At 46.1% G+C, this 15,000-nt stretch overlaps 2 protein-coding genes across 3 annotated transcripts in view; both read left to right on the top strand.

The window, feature by feature from the left end:
- The window catches only part of LOC130406523 (transcription factor Adf-1-like), a 243,911-nt gene extending 237,829 nt beyond the window's left edge, over positions 1-6,082 (top strand). Inside the window, exons 2-4 of one of the 2 annotated variants that reach the window (XM_056612153.1) lie at positions 4,720-4,886; positions 5,131-5,390; positions 5,563-6,082. In XM_056612153.1, the coding sequence (XP_056468128.1) occupies positions 4,754-4,886; positions 5,131-5,390; positions 5,563-5,916 (747 nt within the window). In that variant the 5' untranslated portion in view covers positions 4,720-4,753 and the 3' untranslated portion in view covers positions 5,917-6,082. Of the gene's footprint in view, positions 1-3,630; positions 4,887-5,130; positions 5,391-5,562 lie in introns of those variants that run through there. The other variant, XR_008904452.1, reaches the window with a different exon arrangement.
- LOC130405695 (transcription factor Adf-1-like) lies at positions 2,151-3,328 on the top strand. The gene is made up of 3 exons (XM_056610866.1): positions 2,151-2,283; positions 2,552-2,811; positions 2,984-3,328. Exons 1-3 carry the CDS (start codon positions 2,151-2,153, stop codon positions 3,326-3,328), a joined length of 738 nt encoding a protein of 245 aa, XP_056466841.1.
- Positions 6,083-15,000: the final 8,918 nt, after the last annotated feature.

Genomic DNA, 15,000 nt, shown 5'->3' with positions numbered 1-15,000 from the left:
CCAGCTCATGTAATAAGACACTCCAGCCCATCCTACTCCTCCACAGACTATGGAATTGGCTGAGGGGGGGCTCCTACAGGACTGGTCTGGCCCCCCAGCCCCAACCCCCCACAAAAAAATAGCACTGCCTCTTTATAAAACCTTGTCCGTAGCAGAGGGAGAAGAGGAGAAAGTTCATGATACTGACGTTGTATTTCCTTATGTTCATGCTGTCTCTCTATGTCTCTTTCTCTCTCTCTCGCTCTTGGTTTCGGACCAAAGCAGCCCCTGCTGCAGTCTCCAGTTTCCACAGGAAGGGGTGGAAGTGTGAGGAGGCAGATAAGTCGGTTGAGATCTGCAAAGCTCTTGAACCCCACCTGCAGGGATCACCGTAGAGAGAGAGAGACAGAGTAAAGAGTAACAGGCAGCTCTTCTCATGCTCCTATGGTAGCTTCTGGTCGACACCTCCACAGGCTAAAGTATCCAACAGGACGGCTGTGCTTTATGTCTCTGAAAGGCTGCTACATGCTGCCCTCTGCAGGGCTTTTGTTTCTACTGCTGTGGAGCCTATCGGGGCCTCTAGAAGATCACAATGTGGGGCTTTCCATCATGTTGACTTGTGGAACAGACCCCCTTCAGGGGCCTTATTCATATATCTGAGCTCTATCCATTGGTTTAATTTGGGGAGATTTTGACATTGTCTATGTGAAGCAGAAACGGCCACAGGATTATATGAATTAACTCTATGAAGTGTCTATGGCTCTCTCTGTGTATAGTGTGTATTATATGTGTGTTATCAGTGTCTCAACAATTCTATCATGTCTCATGATGTCCACCAATGTGTACCAATGTACAGTTTTTGTTTCTGTCTTGTTGTTTTGTTGTAACATATTGGGGTAGTTGATGATGTTATTCTGTAAACAACAAACCGGTAGGATACCAGAAAACAAAGTGGTTCATTGTGTTCAAATTTTGAACAGAAAGTGATTCAAAGTGGAAATAAATAGGCTTCCAATAGGCCTTTGATTGTAAATCTTCAATAATATTTTCCACAGAGTCTGCACTGCAATGCTGTAACTTGAAGGCAGGTGATAAACTGATTAAATTGTCTTTGTTTTTCGCCTGCAGCGGGGAATACAGGAGCTTCCACAGAGCCACATTGTGAAAAAATATCTATATTTATATCTAGAATTATTTAATTTGTAGTAGCAAGAATACAATAAAATAAAAAAATGACGTATGTGTAAAATGACAAACCTTATTCCAGTTTCCAGAGGCCTACCTCCAGCCATGGGCGCTAAGTCCACTTGCACCCAGCCAAATCCCCGGAGCTGGGAGGAGGAACACCTACCACCTACCACCTATATTATATAAGTTGTGTATCACAAGTAGTTACCACAATAGCAACTTAAAGTCTGATCTGAAAGTTATTGGTAGCCAGTGTAGAGAGGCGAGAATAGGTGTAATATGATCAAACTTTCTCATTCTGGTCAGCAGTCTAGCTGCCGCATTGTGCACCAGCTGTAGACTTTTTGTGGTAGAGTTCGGTAATCCCGAGAACAATGCATTGCAATAGTCCAGTCTTGACGAAACAAATGCATGAATCAGTGTCTCCGCATCCACTGCGGATAACATTGGTCTGATTCTTGCAATGTTTCGGAGATGGAAAAAGGCAATTCTAGTTATACTTCTTATAGGGCTGTGCAATTAATCAAATTTCGATCGCAATATCGATTTTGGGGTCAAACGATCTCCAAACTAGTATAATCGAGTTGAAACGATTAATTTGACATTTTCCGTTTTACAGTAGGCCTAGAGAGTTTATGAAAGTTTATGAAAGAGACGCGCATGCGAAAGCATTCAACGCGGCGAGAGGGAGTACAATCTAAGGGCCCGTGTCCACCAAAAGCGTTTTTAAAAGACGGAGCGCCGGTCTGCAATGCATTCTCTATGGCAGGACGCGCAAGCAGCGCGCCTTTTAAAAAGCCGCCCGGAGCGTTTAAACGCTCCACGCGCCTCGCGCTTTTAGACGCGCGCCCCCGTTGAAAAAAGTTGAACTTTTGAAGAAAAGCGCTTCACGTCATCGGCGCTTTTTTTGAACGACCAATCAAAATCGAGGATGAGGCAAGGCTAAAAGTATAAACGGAACTCAAACTGAAACAAACTGAAACATGTCGGACGAAAGCTTGATAACAGCTGTGAGCGAGTGTCCGGTCCTGTACGACCTCACGTTGAAGGCCTACCACGACCTAACAAAACGCAACCAGGCCTGGCGAGACATTTCATCTATGCTGGGCGTTACAGGTGAGAATTATTAATTAATTATTTATATTATTATCATGTATAATAATGATATTATCGCATTTAACTATTAGCCGTTAGGTACAAACTGCCACCTGTACTTGGCAGTTAGTATTAACGTTTACTTGGCAGTTAGTATTAACGTTTACTTGGCAGTTAGTATTAACGTTAACTTGGCAGTTCGTATTAACGTTACTGATAGGTAGGCTTGATATTAACCTTGTAGGTTGTGTGAATTGCTAATTGTAGAGACATAATCTTGTATCAACAGCTGAAGTGTCCCGCAAGAAATGGCAGTACTTGCGGGATAAATATTTGAGGGAGAGGAAGGCAGAGAGGGACAGGAAGAAAAGTGGGGCCGGTGCCACCTCTTTCAAGAGGTGGAAGTATATGGCGATCATGGGCTTCCTGGAGCGCCATGTGAAGGAGAGGGTATCGTCTAGTAATATGGAGCAGGGAGATTATAGCCGGCAGGAAATAGCACCGGAGATCTTGGCCCTGCTAGCGCCCAGTATGTCTCCCCAACGAGAGGTAGGCCTATAACAAAAGCTATAGTAGCCTAAAATATATGCTAAAAACATACCCTAACATACTAGTGTTCTTAAGGTTTTTGTTGGGTGAAGCCAGCTGCAGAGATATTTATAAGTATTCACCATTTTAATTTGCACATTTTAAACAAACAAATGTATGCTTTCTTTCACAGGTGGTGGCTCAAAGTGAAGAGGAGATATCTCCTCCCTCTCCCAGCCTATCAGAGTCCGCTGTGGACACCTCTCCTCCATCTCCTCCCACTACCTCTACGGTCACACCGCTGCGTCCTGTACCTCCACCACCACGCAGGAGACAGCTGGAGCAGCCGCTGTCTGTGTTCCAGCAATCAATCCTGTCCTCCATCCAGAAAGAAAAGGAGAATACAATGGCTGTGGACGAGGATGAGCATTTTATGCTCAGCCTCGTCCCATCATTGAGGAGGCTGTCGAACCAAAAAAGGGCCCAGGCGCGCATGAGGATGCAGCAGGTCCTTTATGATGTGGAGTTTGGAGAGTAATTAATTTGTAATCATTTTCTATTTAGATTTAGTTTTAAGATTTAAGATTTTTTTAAATGTGTAAATAAAATGTGTAATCAGTTTCTATTTAGATTTAGTACAAGCTATAAGAAATGTTTCAAATGTGTACATAATATCTTGGAATCATTTTCTATTTAGATTTAGTACAAGCTATAAGAAATGTTTCAAATGTGTACATAATATCTTGGAATAATTTTCTATTTAGATTTAGTACAAGCTATAAGAAATGTTTCAAATGTGTACATAATATCTTGGAATAATTTTCTAATGAATCAGTTAATTAAACATTTAAATGCTAAGACAATGTTGTTTTGTTTTCATCACATTGGGTAGTAGTAGGATAATGAATGCTCTGATGATGATGAAGGTGTTAAAGGTGTGTTTTTGTCTTCAGAAGTAATCCAGCATGCAACATGAATGTTGGATTGATTTAAGAAATTGTATTATTAGTTTTGGTTTTTCGCCTTTTTTGATTTAAATATAGACAAAAATGATAAACTAAATTCCATCCTGCCAAGTCACTCGACCAGGCAGAGATGAAAAATAGCGGTTGAAGGTCTCCCTCATTGCGACCGCGTCCCTGGAAGCGTTGTTGCTGCCGACCCTCAGACAAATCACCTCAGACAAATGCAAAGCCGTTGGGTTGCTCTCCCTATAATTGGTGTTCTTCTTGGCGATGGTCGGCCCAATAAATGTTAACACTCCTTCAAACTGCTGCCGGTTGAGTCTGAAATAGACCTTGAAGCGATCCTCGTCCAGGCGGAGCTCTTGACACAGCCAGTGGTATTCCCCGTACTGCCCCCTACCACGATTAATACTGTGGACCCACACTCTCCTCCGGGCAACCACGACAGGCGCAGGGGGATCGTCCGCAACCTCCGCTGCCACGGCAAGAAGCGCTATTAATCTTCGATTCATTTCGCAAATTGTAGGAGTAACCAGAGAGGACGTTCAGGTGTCAGATGCCATATGATGGAGCCAACAGATAGAAGCTGTGAATCTATGGATACAAGCGATGACGCGTATTTAATGACGTAAACGAAAAACGCTTCGTGCGTCTTTTTTTGAGCGGCGCGCACAAACGCGTTGAAAGCAGTTCACGGAGCGCTCCGTCTTTTAAAAACGCTTTTGGTGGACAAAAGCGTTTTTAAAAGACGGAGCGCCGGTCTGCAATGCATTCTCTATGGCAGGACGCGCAAGCAGCGCGCCTTTTAAAAAGCCGGCCGGAGCGTTTAAACGCTCCACGCGCCTCGCGCTTTTAGACGCGCGCCCCCGTTGAAAAAAGTTGAACTTTTGAAGAAAAGCGCTTCACGTCATCGGCGCTTTTTTTGAACGACCAATCAAAATCGAGGATGAGGCAAGGCTAAAAGTATAAACCGAACTCAAACTGAAACAAACTGAAACATGTCGGACGAAAGCTTGATAACAGCTGTGAGCGAGTGTCCGGTCCTGTACGACCTCACGTTGAAGGCCTACCACGACCTAACAAAACGCAACCAGGCCTGGCGAGACATTTCATCTATGCTGGGCGTTACAGGTGAGAATTATTTATTAATTATTTATATTATTATCATGTTTAATAATGATATTATCGCATTTAACTATTAGCCGTTAGGTACAAACTGCCACCCGTACTTGGCAGTTAGTATTAACGTTTACTTGGCAGTTAGTATTAACGTTAACTTGGCAGTTCGTATTAACGTTACTGATAGGTAGGCTTGATATTAACCTTGTAGGTTGTGTGAATTGCTAATTGTAGAGACATAATCTTGTATCAACAGCTGAAGTGTCCCGCAAGAAATGGAAGTACTTGCGGGATAAATATTTGAGGGAGAGGAAGGCAGAGAGGGACAGGAAGAAAAGTGGGGCCGGTGCCACCTCTTTCAAGAGGTGGAAGTATATGGCGATCATGGGCTTCCTGGAGCTCCATGTGAAGGAGAGGGTATCTTCTAGTAATATGGAGCAGGGAGATTATAGCCGGCAGGAAATAGCACCGGAGATCTTGGCCCTGCTAGCGCCCAGTATGTCTCCCCAACGAGAGGTAGGCCTATAACAAAAGCTATAGTAGCCTAAAACATATGCTAAAAACATACCCTAACATACTAGTGTTCTTAAGGTTTTTGTTGGGTGAAGCCAGATGCAGAGATATTTATAAGTATTCACCATTTTAATTTGCACATTTTAAACAAACAAATGTATGCTTTCTTTCACAGGTGGTGGCTCAAAGTGAAGAGGAGATATCTCCTCCCTCTCCCAGCCTATCAGAGTCCGCTGTGGACACCTCTCCTCCATCTCCTCCCACTACCTCTACGGTGACTCTGGTCACACCGCTGCGTCCTGTACCTCCACCACCACGCAGGAGACAGCTGGAGCAGCCGCTGTCTGCGTTCCAGAAATCAATCCTGTCCTCCATCCAGAAAGAAAAGGAGAATACAATGGCTGTGGACGAGGATGAGCATTTTATGCTCAGCCTCGTCCCATCATTGAGGAGGCTGTCGAACCAAAAAAGGGCCCAGGCGCGCATGAGGATGCAGCAGGTCCTTTATGATGTGGAGTTTGGAGAGTAATTAATTTGTAATCATTTTCTATTTAGATTTAGTTTTAAGATTTAACATTTTTTTAAATGTGTAAATAAAATTTGTAATCAGTTTCTAGTTAGATTTAGTACAAGCTATAAGAAATGTTTCAAATGTGTACATAATATCTTGGAATCATTTTCTATTTAGATTTAGTACAAGCTATAAGAAATGTTTCAAATGTGTACATAATATCTTGGAATAATTTTCTATTTAGATTTAGTACAAGCTATAAGAAATGTTTCAAATGTGTACATAATATCTTGGAATAATTTTCCAATGAATCAGTTAATTAAACATTTAAATGCTAAGACAATGTTGTTTTGTTTTCATTACATTGGGTAGTAGTAGGATAATGAATGCTCTGATGATGATGAAGGTGTTAAAGGTGTGTTTTTGTCTTCAGAAGTAATCCAGCATGCAACATGAATGTTGGATTGATTTAAGAAATTGTATTATTAGTTTTGGTTTTTCGCCTTTTTTGATTTAAATATAGACAAAAATTATAAACTAAATTCCATCCTGCCAAGTCACTCGACCAGGCAGAGATGAAAAATAGCGGTTGAAGGTCTCCCTCATTGCGACCGCTTCCCTGGAAGCGTTGTTGCTGCCGACCCTCAGACAAATCACCTCAGACAAATGCAAAGCCGTTGGGTTGCTCTCCCTATAATTGGTGTTCTTCTTGGCGATGGTCGGCCCAATAAATGTTAACACTCCTTCAAACTGCTGCCGGTTGAGTCTGAAATAGACCTTGAAGCGATCCTCGTCCAGGCGGAGCTCTTGACACAGCCAGTGGTATTCCCCGTACTGCCCCCTACCACGATTAATACTGTGGACCCACACTCTCCTCCGGGCAACCACGACAGGCGCAGGGGGATCGTCCGCAACCTCCGCTGCCACGGCAAGAAGCGCTATTAATCTTCGATTCATTTCGCAAATTGTAGGAGTAACCAGAGAGGACGTTCAGGTGTCAGATGCCATATGATGGAGCCAACAGATAGAAGCTGTGAATCTATGGATACAAGCGATGACGCGTATTTAATGACGTAAACGAAAAACGCTTCGTGCGTCTTTTTTTGAGCGGCGCGCACAAACGCGTTGAAAGCAGTTCACGGAGCGCTCCGTCTTTAAAGGCTTTTGGTGGACACGGGCCCTAACAGGCGTGCTGCATCTCAGGAAGTATGCCGTTGGCAGGAGGCGGGACATGCCAGTGAACCGCCAATCAGCAGCATCGACTGTTGACAGACATGTTGGAGTAGACCTATCGTGTGGAATATTTAAGTTTCAGTAACGTTCAGTGATGTTTTTAGGTACGCGTCCTGCGTCCCTGACGCATTAAAATCTGAAAGGACGCACTAAACTCACTATCCATGCGTCCCGGGGACGCATCTCATTTTCCCCATGAAAAACGATACGTTGTGAACATTAAACAACTCGTGTTTAATCACAGTAACTGGCCAAAGAAACCTTCTTGTGAGCAGGTCGGACAAGCGCTCTTTCAACCCTCTGCGCATCTACTCGGCGCAGACGTGATCCCCTGTACAATGTATCGCGACATGCTAATTTAGCCGCTACCAAAACAACTAGCTCGTCACCGCTGATTTCATTTCAACAATTAAAAATACGAACTTCATAGTAAATAAACCCACGTTTCCACTGCTCGATGCTGTGCTCATTCGTGTCGAATGAGCAAATCAAACAGGATTTTTTTGCAATCCTTCTGATTGAATATATGTACATTTATGACAAAATCGTGAGGACTAGGCTTGTGACACACACACACACACAAATGTGGCGCTCGCGCGGTAATAGCTAATTGGCGCCACCTAGTGATCATTATGTGCAAATGCACAGCCTCTCATTAAAATGACTTAGGGGTCATTTGACCCCTCTTGCGGCGCTAGGAGTAAGTAAAAATGGCCCGGCGTTTCTAGTGTTAAACATGAACGGTTGAGTACTCCAGCTCTAACCATATCATACCACCATCAAGGAGTTTAACACTATTAATTTAATTTAAGAAATAGAATAATAATAAAAAAGAAACACATTTTTTAAACTGGGGAGTCGGGACCCATTGAATTTCTCAGGGACCCACCCAACTCGCCACCTGTGGGTCCTGGGGACTCACTACATTGAAAACCTATCAATATCACTGACGTTACAGTTTGATGAACGATAACAAGCTCCCATAGCAGACTTTAACTAAGAGTTCTTTAAGGCAGAACTGCCAAGTACATCTTGTATATGTATTTCTGTTTAACAACAATATGATTTTTATTAGCCATGTGTTTGTTATGGCTTTGTGACTTTTAACTTTGCTATGGAGAAATGCTGGGACTGTTGTTCTCTAGACATTAAATAGGGAATGTATTATTTCACGTATGTGTAGAACCTATTTAGAATGGCTGAGCCTGACCTTACATAAAAACGGCTGTGAAAGAGACTGGAGGCAAGCACTTCCTCTGCCTCCATGAGGGGGGAGTGTGAGAGCATGTTTCTATGTCATAATTGATTGTGTCAATAAATGCATGTTTTCAAACTCAAAAATAATCGTTTGAATAATCGTGATATCAATATTGACCAAAATAATCGTGATTATGATATTTCCCATAATCGAGCAGCCCTAACTTCTTATATATTGGTCAAAGCATAGGTGAGGGTCAAACAGGACACCAACGCTGCATCCGAATACCTAGTACATACTATTTCTGTCTAGTGTCTACTACTTGACCATACTACACTTGACTGTGTAGTACGGTCTACAGACATGCGTAGAACGCCTCCGAACGCCGCCGAAACTCCACCGGATGTTTGGAGATGACGTATCTCCCCCCAGATGGCGGCAAAATGTACCTGTTTTCCGTCTTGTTATCGTTGCTATTAAATAAAAAAAGGTCTCTTTCTACGCGAATGGCTCTTGAAATGGATATCTCTGCTAGAAGGCGTCGTCGTCGGTCATCTCGTAGAGCGACTTACCGGCAGGTTATGTTGTATATATGTGGACATTTGGTAAGTAATTTTTTTGGAATAATAATAATACATTTACAGTTATTTGTTACTCCGTGAAAAAGACGATTGAAGTTAAATTTTCCTTTTTTATTGAACACACACACACACACACACACACAAATAAAAAGCCGCTGTTGGTGGTGTCGGGTCAGCCATCTCTTCTTCGTTTGTTACCAGACTCCGGTTGCATTGTGGGATAGCGTAGTGTGGTCCGTGGTTCACTTTGGCGGTAGTATGCATTCGGAAACGACTTCCGTACTACAGAATGCATACTAGAGTATTCGGACGCGCTATATTTTTCGCATACTACAAAATGCATACTATATAGTATGCAAGTACGAGTATTCGGATGCAGCCCAAGATTTTTGACGGATGCACTCTGTGGGATGGCGAAGCCGTCCAACCACAGAGAGACATCCTCAAACTTTTCCCGGTCCCGCTTCGAGCCGATGATCATCAGCTCTGTCTTCCCAGTATTAAGCTGATGTAGTTGTAAGGGATCCTGATATTTAAGTTCCTGTTTTTTCAGCAACAAGTGTTTTTTATTATTTATTCACATTTTGTAGGTCAGTTGGTGGTGTTTTCTGTTTGTTTTGGATTGCAATGTACTTTCGACTCCACCCTGCTACTTCCTGCTTTTCTTTGGTTTGCTGATATCCCCTGAGTTTGTGAACACACCTGTTGCTAATGTGTGTTGATTGGTTTGTGGCTACTTAAGCTCAGTGTGCCCATTCAGTCTCTGTTGGATCGTGCCTGTATGATACCTGTGCCTTGCTGGAATAAACTCCGAGAAAATTCTTATAACCAAGCCTTCCGTCTGCGATTGGATCCTTTTGTACCGAAAGCCTAACAGTACGATCCGACCAGTATGGATCCAGCAGAAATCAGCCAGTGGAAGACGGTCCTCGAACACCATGGTGTCGCTCTGGGGAGACAACAGCAGCAACTGGAGGAGATTGGGAGAACAGTAACGGCCATCTCAAATGGGCTCACTGATCTCGCAGCCCAGGTTCAACAACTCCAAGTCTCAAGGGCCCCTCCAGCGGCAGCTCTCCCGGACCCCGTCGTACCACGGCCCAACCCTTCAGTCTCAGAGCCCCGTCTGCCCCCTCCCGAACACTATTCAGGGGAGCCAGGTACCTGTCGTTCTTTCTTAGCCCAATGCGAACTAATCTTCCAACTACAACCGTCAGCTTTCCCTACCGACCAAGCAAGAGTGGCGTATGTCATTACCCAGTTGTCCGGCCGAGCTAGAGAGTGGGGCACAGCTGTCTGGTCAGCCAGGGAGCCCTTCTGCAACCTCTTCTCCACATTCTCTGAAGAGATGAGGAAGGTGTTTGATCGTTCCAAGCACGGCAGAGAGGCGGCACGGGAGATGCTGCATATCCGCCAGGGAAACCGCTCTGTGTCGGACTATGCCATAGATTTCCGGACTCTGGCTTCTTCTAGTGGATGGAATACAGACGCTCAGTTCGACGTGTTTCTCAATGGTCTCTCAGAGACCATAAAGGATGAAGTGATTACCCAGGAACCCCCCACCAGCTTCGATGCTCTGGTTGACCTGGCCATCCGCGTGGACTCCCGACTGCAGCAGCGCCGCAAGTGGAGATCTCCCAGAAGCCTTGGTGGAGCACCAGGTGAAGGAGCAGCTCCTCATCCGGCCTGGCCAGCCCTGCCATTCACCTCATCCACACCTCCAGAGCCAATGCAGATTAACCGCTATCACCTCACAGCAACAGAGAAGCAGCGGAGACTCAATGGCAATTTGTGCCTGTATTGTGGTCAGTCTGGCCACTTCTCCGTCTCTTGTCCATCAAAAGGAGGTGCTCATCAGTGAAACGAGGAGTACTGGTGAGCTCTACCCTTTTCAAGTCCTCCTCGATCCTGCTTCCTGCTACAATAGAGTGGGCTGGTCAGCAGCAACCACTCACCGTTCTCATTGACTCTGGGGCTGATGAGAATTTCATTGACACTAGACTAGCTTTTCAATTGGGACTGCAGATTCTTCCTTTAGATTCACCCCTAGTGGCCAATGCATTGAACGGTAGGAAGCTTGCTGATATAACCCATGTGTCTGCTCCTGTGTCTCTTCTAGTTTCTGGCAACCATCGTGAACAGATCCAGCTCCACATTATTGAGTCCCCTCACGCTCCCTTAGTCCTTGGTCGTCCCTGGTTGAGGAAACATAACCCCCACATTGACTGGGTCAGCAACAAGGTTCTGGGCTGGAGCCCTTCCTGTTTGTCACACTGCCTTTGCCAAGCTCATGTCCCCGTCCCTGCCGTGGTTGATTCCCCTGGTGAATTCCCTGATTTGTCTGCCGTTCCCTCTGTGTACATGGACCTCAAGGCCGTGTTTAGTAAATCCCGCGCCGTTGCCCTTCCCCCTCATCGCCCCTATGATTGTGGTATCGAACTCCTACCGGGTAAGGCACCACCCAGGGGCCGACTCTACTCCCTCTCCCGACCTGAATATGGGTCCATGGAGAAGTATATTCAGGAGTCATTGACTAACGGCATAATTCGCCCCTCTTCCTCCCCTGCGGGGGCAGGATTCTTTTTCGTTGCTAAGAAGGATGGCTCCCTTCGCCCCTGTATTGATTATCGTGGTCTCAATGACATCACTATCAAGGACCGGTACCCTCTTCCCCTCATGTCGTCCGCATTCGAGCTACTCCATGGGTCAACCATATTCTCCAAACTGGACCTCCGGAGTGCTTACCACCTGGTTCGGATTCGCGAGGGGGATGAATGGAAGACCGCGTTCAATACCCCAACCGGTCATTATGAGTACCTCGTCATGCCTTTTGGCCTCACCAATGCCCCGGCTGTTTTCCAGGCACTAGTTAATGACATCCTCAGAGACATGTTAAATAAGTTTGTTTTTGTCTATATAGATGACATTTTGATTTTTTCTCGCTCCCCTACTGACCATGTTCGTCATGTCCGCCAGGTTCTCCAGCGCCTCCTGGAGAATCAACTCTATGTTAAGGCAGAGAAATGTGAGTTCCACCGCAGCTCTGTTCCCTTCCTGGGGTTTGTTATCTCTGCCGGGGCCATTGAGATGGATAAACAGAAGGTGAGAGCAGTCGTTGACTGGCCCCAACCGACAACCCGCCGTGAGATGCAACGCTTTCTGGGATTTGCTAATTTCTATCGGCGGTTTATCAGAGACTACAGCGGGTTGGCTGCCCCTCTCACTGCCCTTACCTCAACATCAGTTCAGTTTGTCTGGTCACCTGCTGCGGAGAGAGCTTTTCAAGATCTCAAGAGGCGGTTTACCTCTGCCCCCATCCTGACACAGCCTGACCCCAACCGCCAGTTCATCGTGGAGGTGGACGCGTCAGATGTGGGTGTTGGAGCCATTCTTTCCCAGCGTTCAGCCAGGGATGGGAAGGTACACCCTTGCGCCTTTTTCTCCCATCGACTCACTCCTTCGGAGCACAACTATGACGTTGGCAATCGAGAATTGCTGGCTGTTAAGTTGGCTCTAGAGGAGTGGCGCCATTGGCTAGAGGGGTCTAGTGTTCCTTTTTTGGTTTGGACTGATCATAAGAACCTTGAATACATTCGCACAGCAAAACGTCTGAATTCCCGCCAAGCCCGCTGGTGCCTTTTATTTTCCCGATTCAACTTCACCCTGTCTTTCCGTCCCGGATCAAAGAATGGCAAACCAGATGCCCTCTCCCGCATCTTCCCTGCCTCAAGTTGCCCAGAGGAACCGAGGAATATCCTTCCTGGTCACCGTATTGTTGGGGCAGTCCAGTGGGACATAGAGTCTCTGGTGCGCTCCGCCCAACCGGACAATGCTGCTCCCAGTCAGTGCCCTGTCAACCGCCTGTTTGTCCCTGTGCCCCTCCGTTCCCAGGTCTTGCAGTGGGGTCATTCTTCCCGGCTCTCCTGCCATCCTGGAGCTAGGCGCACCCAAGCCTTCATCCGCCGGAGATTTTGGTGGCCTACCATTGGAGGTGATGTTCGTGCCTTTGTCTCAGCCTGTTCTGTCTGTGCACGGAGTAAGAACTCCACGCAACCCTCTTCCGGCCTGTTGCAGCCCCTACCCATCCCCAAGAGACCGTGGTCTCACATTGCTCTGGATTTCGTTACTGGCCTCCCACCGTCTGATGGTAACACCACTATTCTCACAGTTGTTGATCGATTTTCCAAATCAGTACATCTTGTTCCATTAACCAAGATCCCCTCTGCCAAGGAGACTGCAAGCTTAGTCATGCTGCATGTGTTCAAGTACCATGGATTGCCTGTGGATGTGGTTTCCGACAGAGGCCCACAGTTCACGTCTCACTTCTGGAAGGCCTTCTGCACTCTCATTGGTGCTTCTGTCAGTTTGTCCTCAGGGTACCATCCTCAAAGCAATGGCCAGACGGAGCGGGCAAACCAACAACTTGAGACGACTTTGCGTTGCATGGCAGCTGAGAGACCGTTCTCCTGGAGCTCCCAGCTACCTTGGGTTGAGTATTCAATTAATTCCCTCCCATCTGCCTCCTCAGGCCTCTCCCCTTTTGAATGCTGTCTCGGCTACCAGCCCCCCCTATTCCCTGCTCAGGAGGTAGAGGTCAGCGTGCCTTCAGCCCAGGCCTTCGTCCGCCGTTGCCGGCAGACATGGAGAAGCACACGGACAGCTCTGCAGCGTGCCTCGGTCAAGATGAAGAGTCAGGCAGACCGCCGTCGCTCTAAGGCTCCTCCCTATCGTGTGGGACAGCGTGTCTGGCTGTCGACCCGGGACATTCCACTCAGGGTGGAGTCTCGGAAACTCGCACCCCGCTTCATTGGTCCTTACCCCATTGAGAGACTTATTGGCCCCACTGCTGTCCGTCTAAAGCTCCCCCCCAACCTCCGCCGCATCCATCCCACCTTCCATGTTTCCAGGGTTAAGCCCTTTGTCTTGAGCCAGCTCTGCCCCGCCCCCAAGCCCCCTCCTCCACCACGAATCATTGATGGCTCAGAGACCTTCACTGTTCACCAGCTCTTAGATGTTCGTCGCCGGGGCCGCGGCCTCCAGTTCCTAGTGGACTGGGAGGGCTACGGTCCAGAAGAGAGGTGCTGGGTTCCAGGTCGTGACATTCTTGACCGTTCGCTCATTAAAGACTTTCTAGAGAAACATCCAGTTCCCCCAGTTATGACGCCAGGAGGCGTCCGTAGGAGGGGGGGTACTGTAAGGGATCCTGATATTTAAGTTCCTGTTTTTTCAGCAACAAGTGTTTTTTATTATTTATTCACATTTTGTAGGTCAGTTGGTGGTGTTTTCTGTTTGTTTTGGATTGCAATGTACTTTCGACTCCACCCTGCTACTTCCTGCTTTTCTTTGGTTTGCTGATATCCCCTGAGTTTGTGAACACACCTGTTGCTAATGTGTGTTGATTGGTTTGTGGCTACTTAAGCTCAGTGTGCCCATTCAGTCTCTGTCGGATCGTGCCTGTATGATACCTGTGCCTTGCTGGAATAAACTCCGAGAAAATTCTTATAACCAAGCCTTCCGTCTGCGATTGGATCCTTTTGTACCGAAAGCCTAACAGTAGTTCCTCTAGTATTCTGCTCAACATCCATTTCAATCTCTTCAAAAGTTTGATTTGAGTAAATATGTGCACATCAAGCCTCTTGATGTGTAGTTTGATGGTCCAGATAATATTTTTGATGGTGGTAAAACACTATCAAAAGGTGAAATAGTATACCTCCAGGTGTACTTATGATTACGTTACAAGTCGTTTTGAAAATCTACCTCTTCTGACATCACAAGTGGGCGTGTCCATTTAGATTTGTGCTGGATGAATGGTCTACCCATAGTCATAGACATCCTATATATCATATACGGAGCATCGAACGCTACTGCCTACTGGCACTGACGAGACGTGGGGCCGCCATCTTGGAATGGGGATCCGCTCCACGTGTAATCCGTTTGGCAGGAGCAATGAACTGTCAGCGCATCTAATTAATCATACCTCAATGAGTACCACTAATTTTCAGGCGTTTTTTTGTCAACTTGTAGCTATGATAAAGGACACATGGTTTTGCGTGTTTTATTTTTCATAGTTGGCCTAACAGGAATATAGTA

This window comes from Gadus chalcogrammus, chromosome 16, assembly GCF_026213295.1.
Source record: "Gadus chalcogrammus isolate NIFS_2021 chromosome 16, NIFS_Gcha_1.0, whole genome shotgun sequence".
Lineage (NCBI taxonomy): Eukaryota > Metazoa > Chordata > Actinopteri > Gadiformes > Gadidae > Gadus > Gadus chalcogrammus.
This window is presented reverse-complemented; position numbering and strand designations above follow the sequence as displayed.

Excerpts from the sequence above, each read along its gene's own strand:
- LOC130405695 (XM_056610866.1), top strand. The coding sequence starts at position 2,151 with ATGTCGGACGAAAGCTTGATAACAGCTGTGAGCGAGTGTCCGGTCCTG. Across the intron at positions 2,284-2,551 it reads ATCTATGCTGGGCGTTACAG|CTGAAGTGTCCCGCAAGAAA; the intron begins GTGAGAATTATT and ends TTGTATCAACAG. Across the intron at positions 2,812-2,983 it reads GTATGTCTCCCCAACGAGAG|GTGGTGGCTCAAAGTGAAGA; the intron begins GTAGGCCTATAA and ends TTTCTTTCACAG.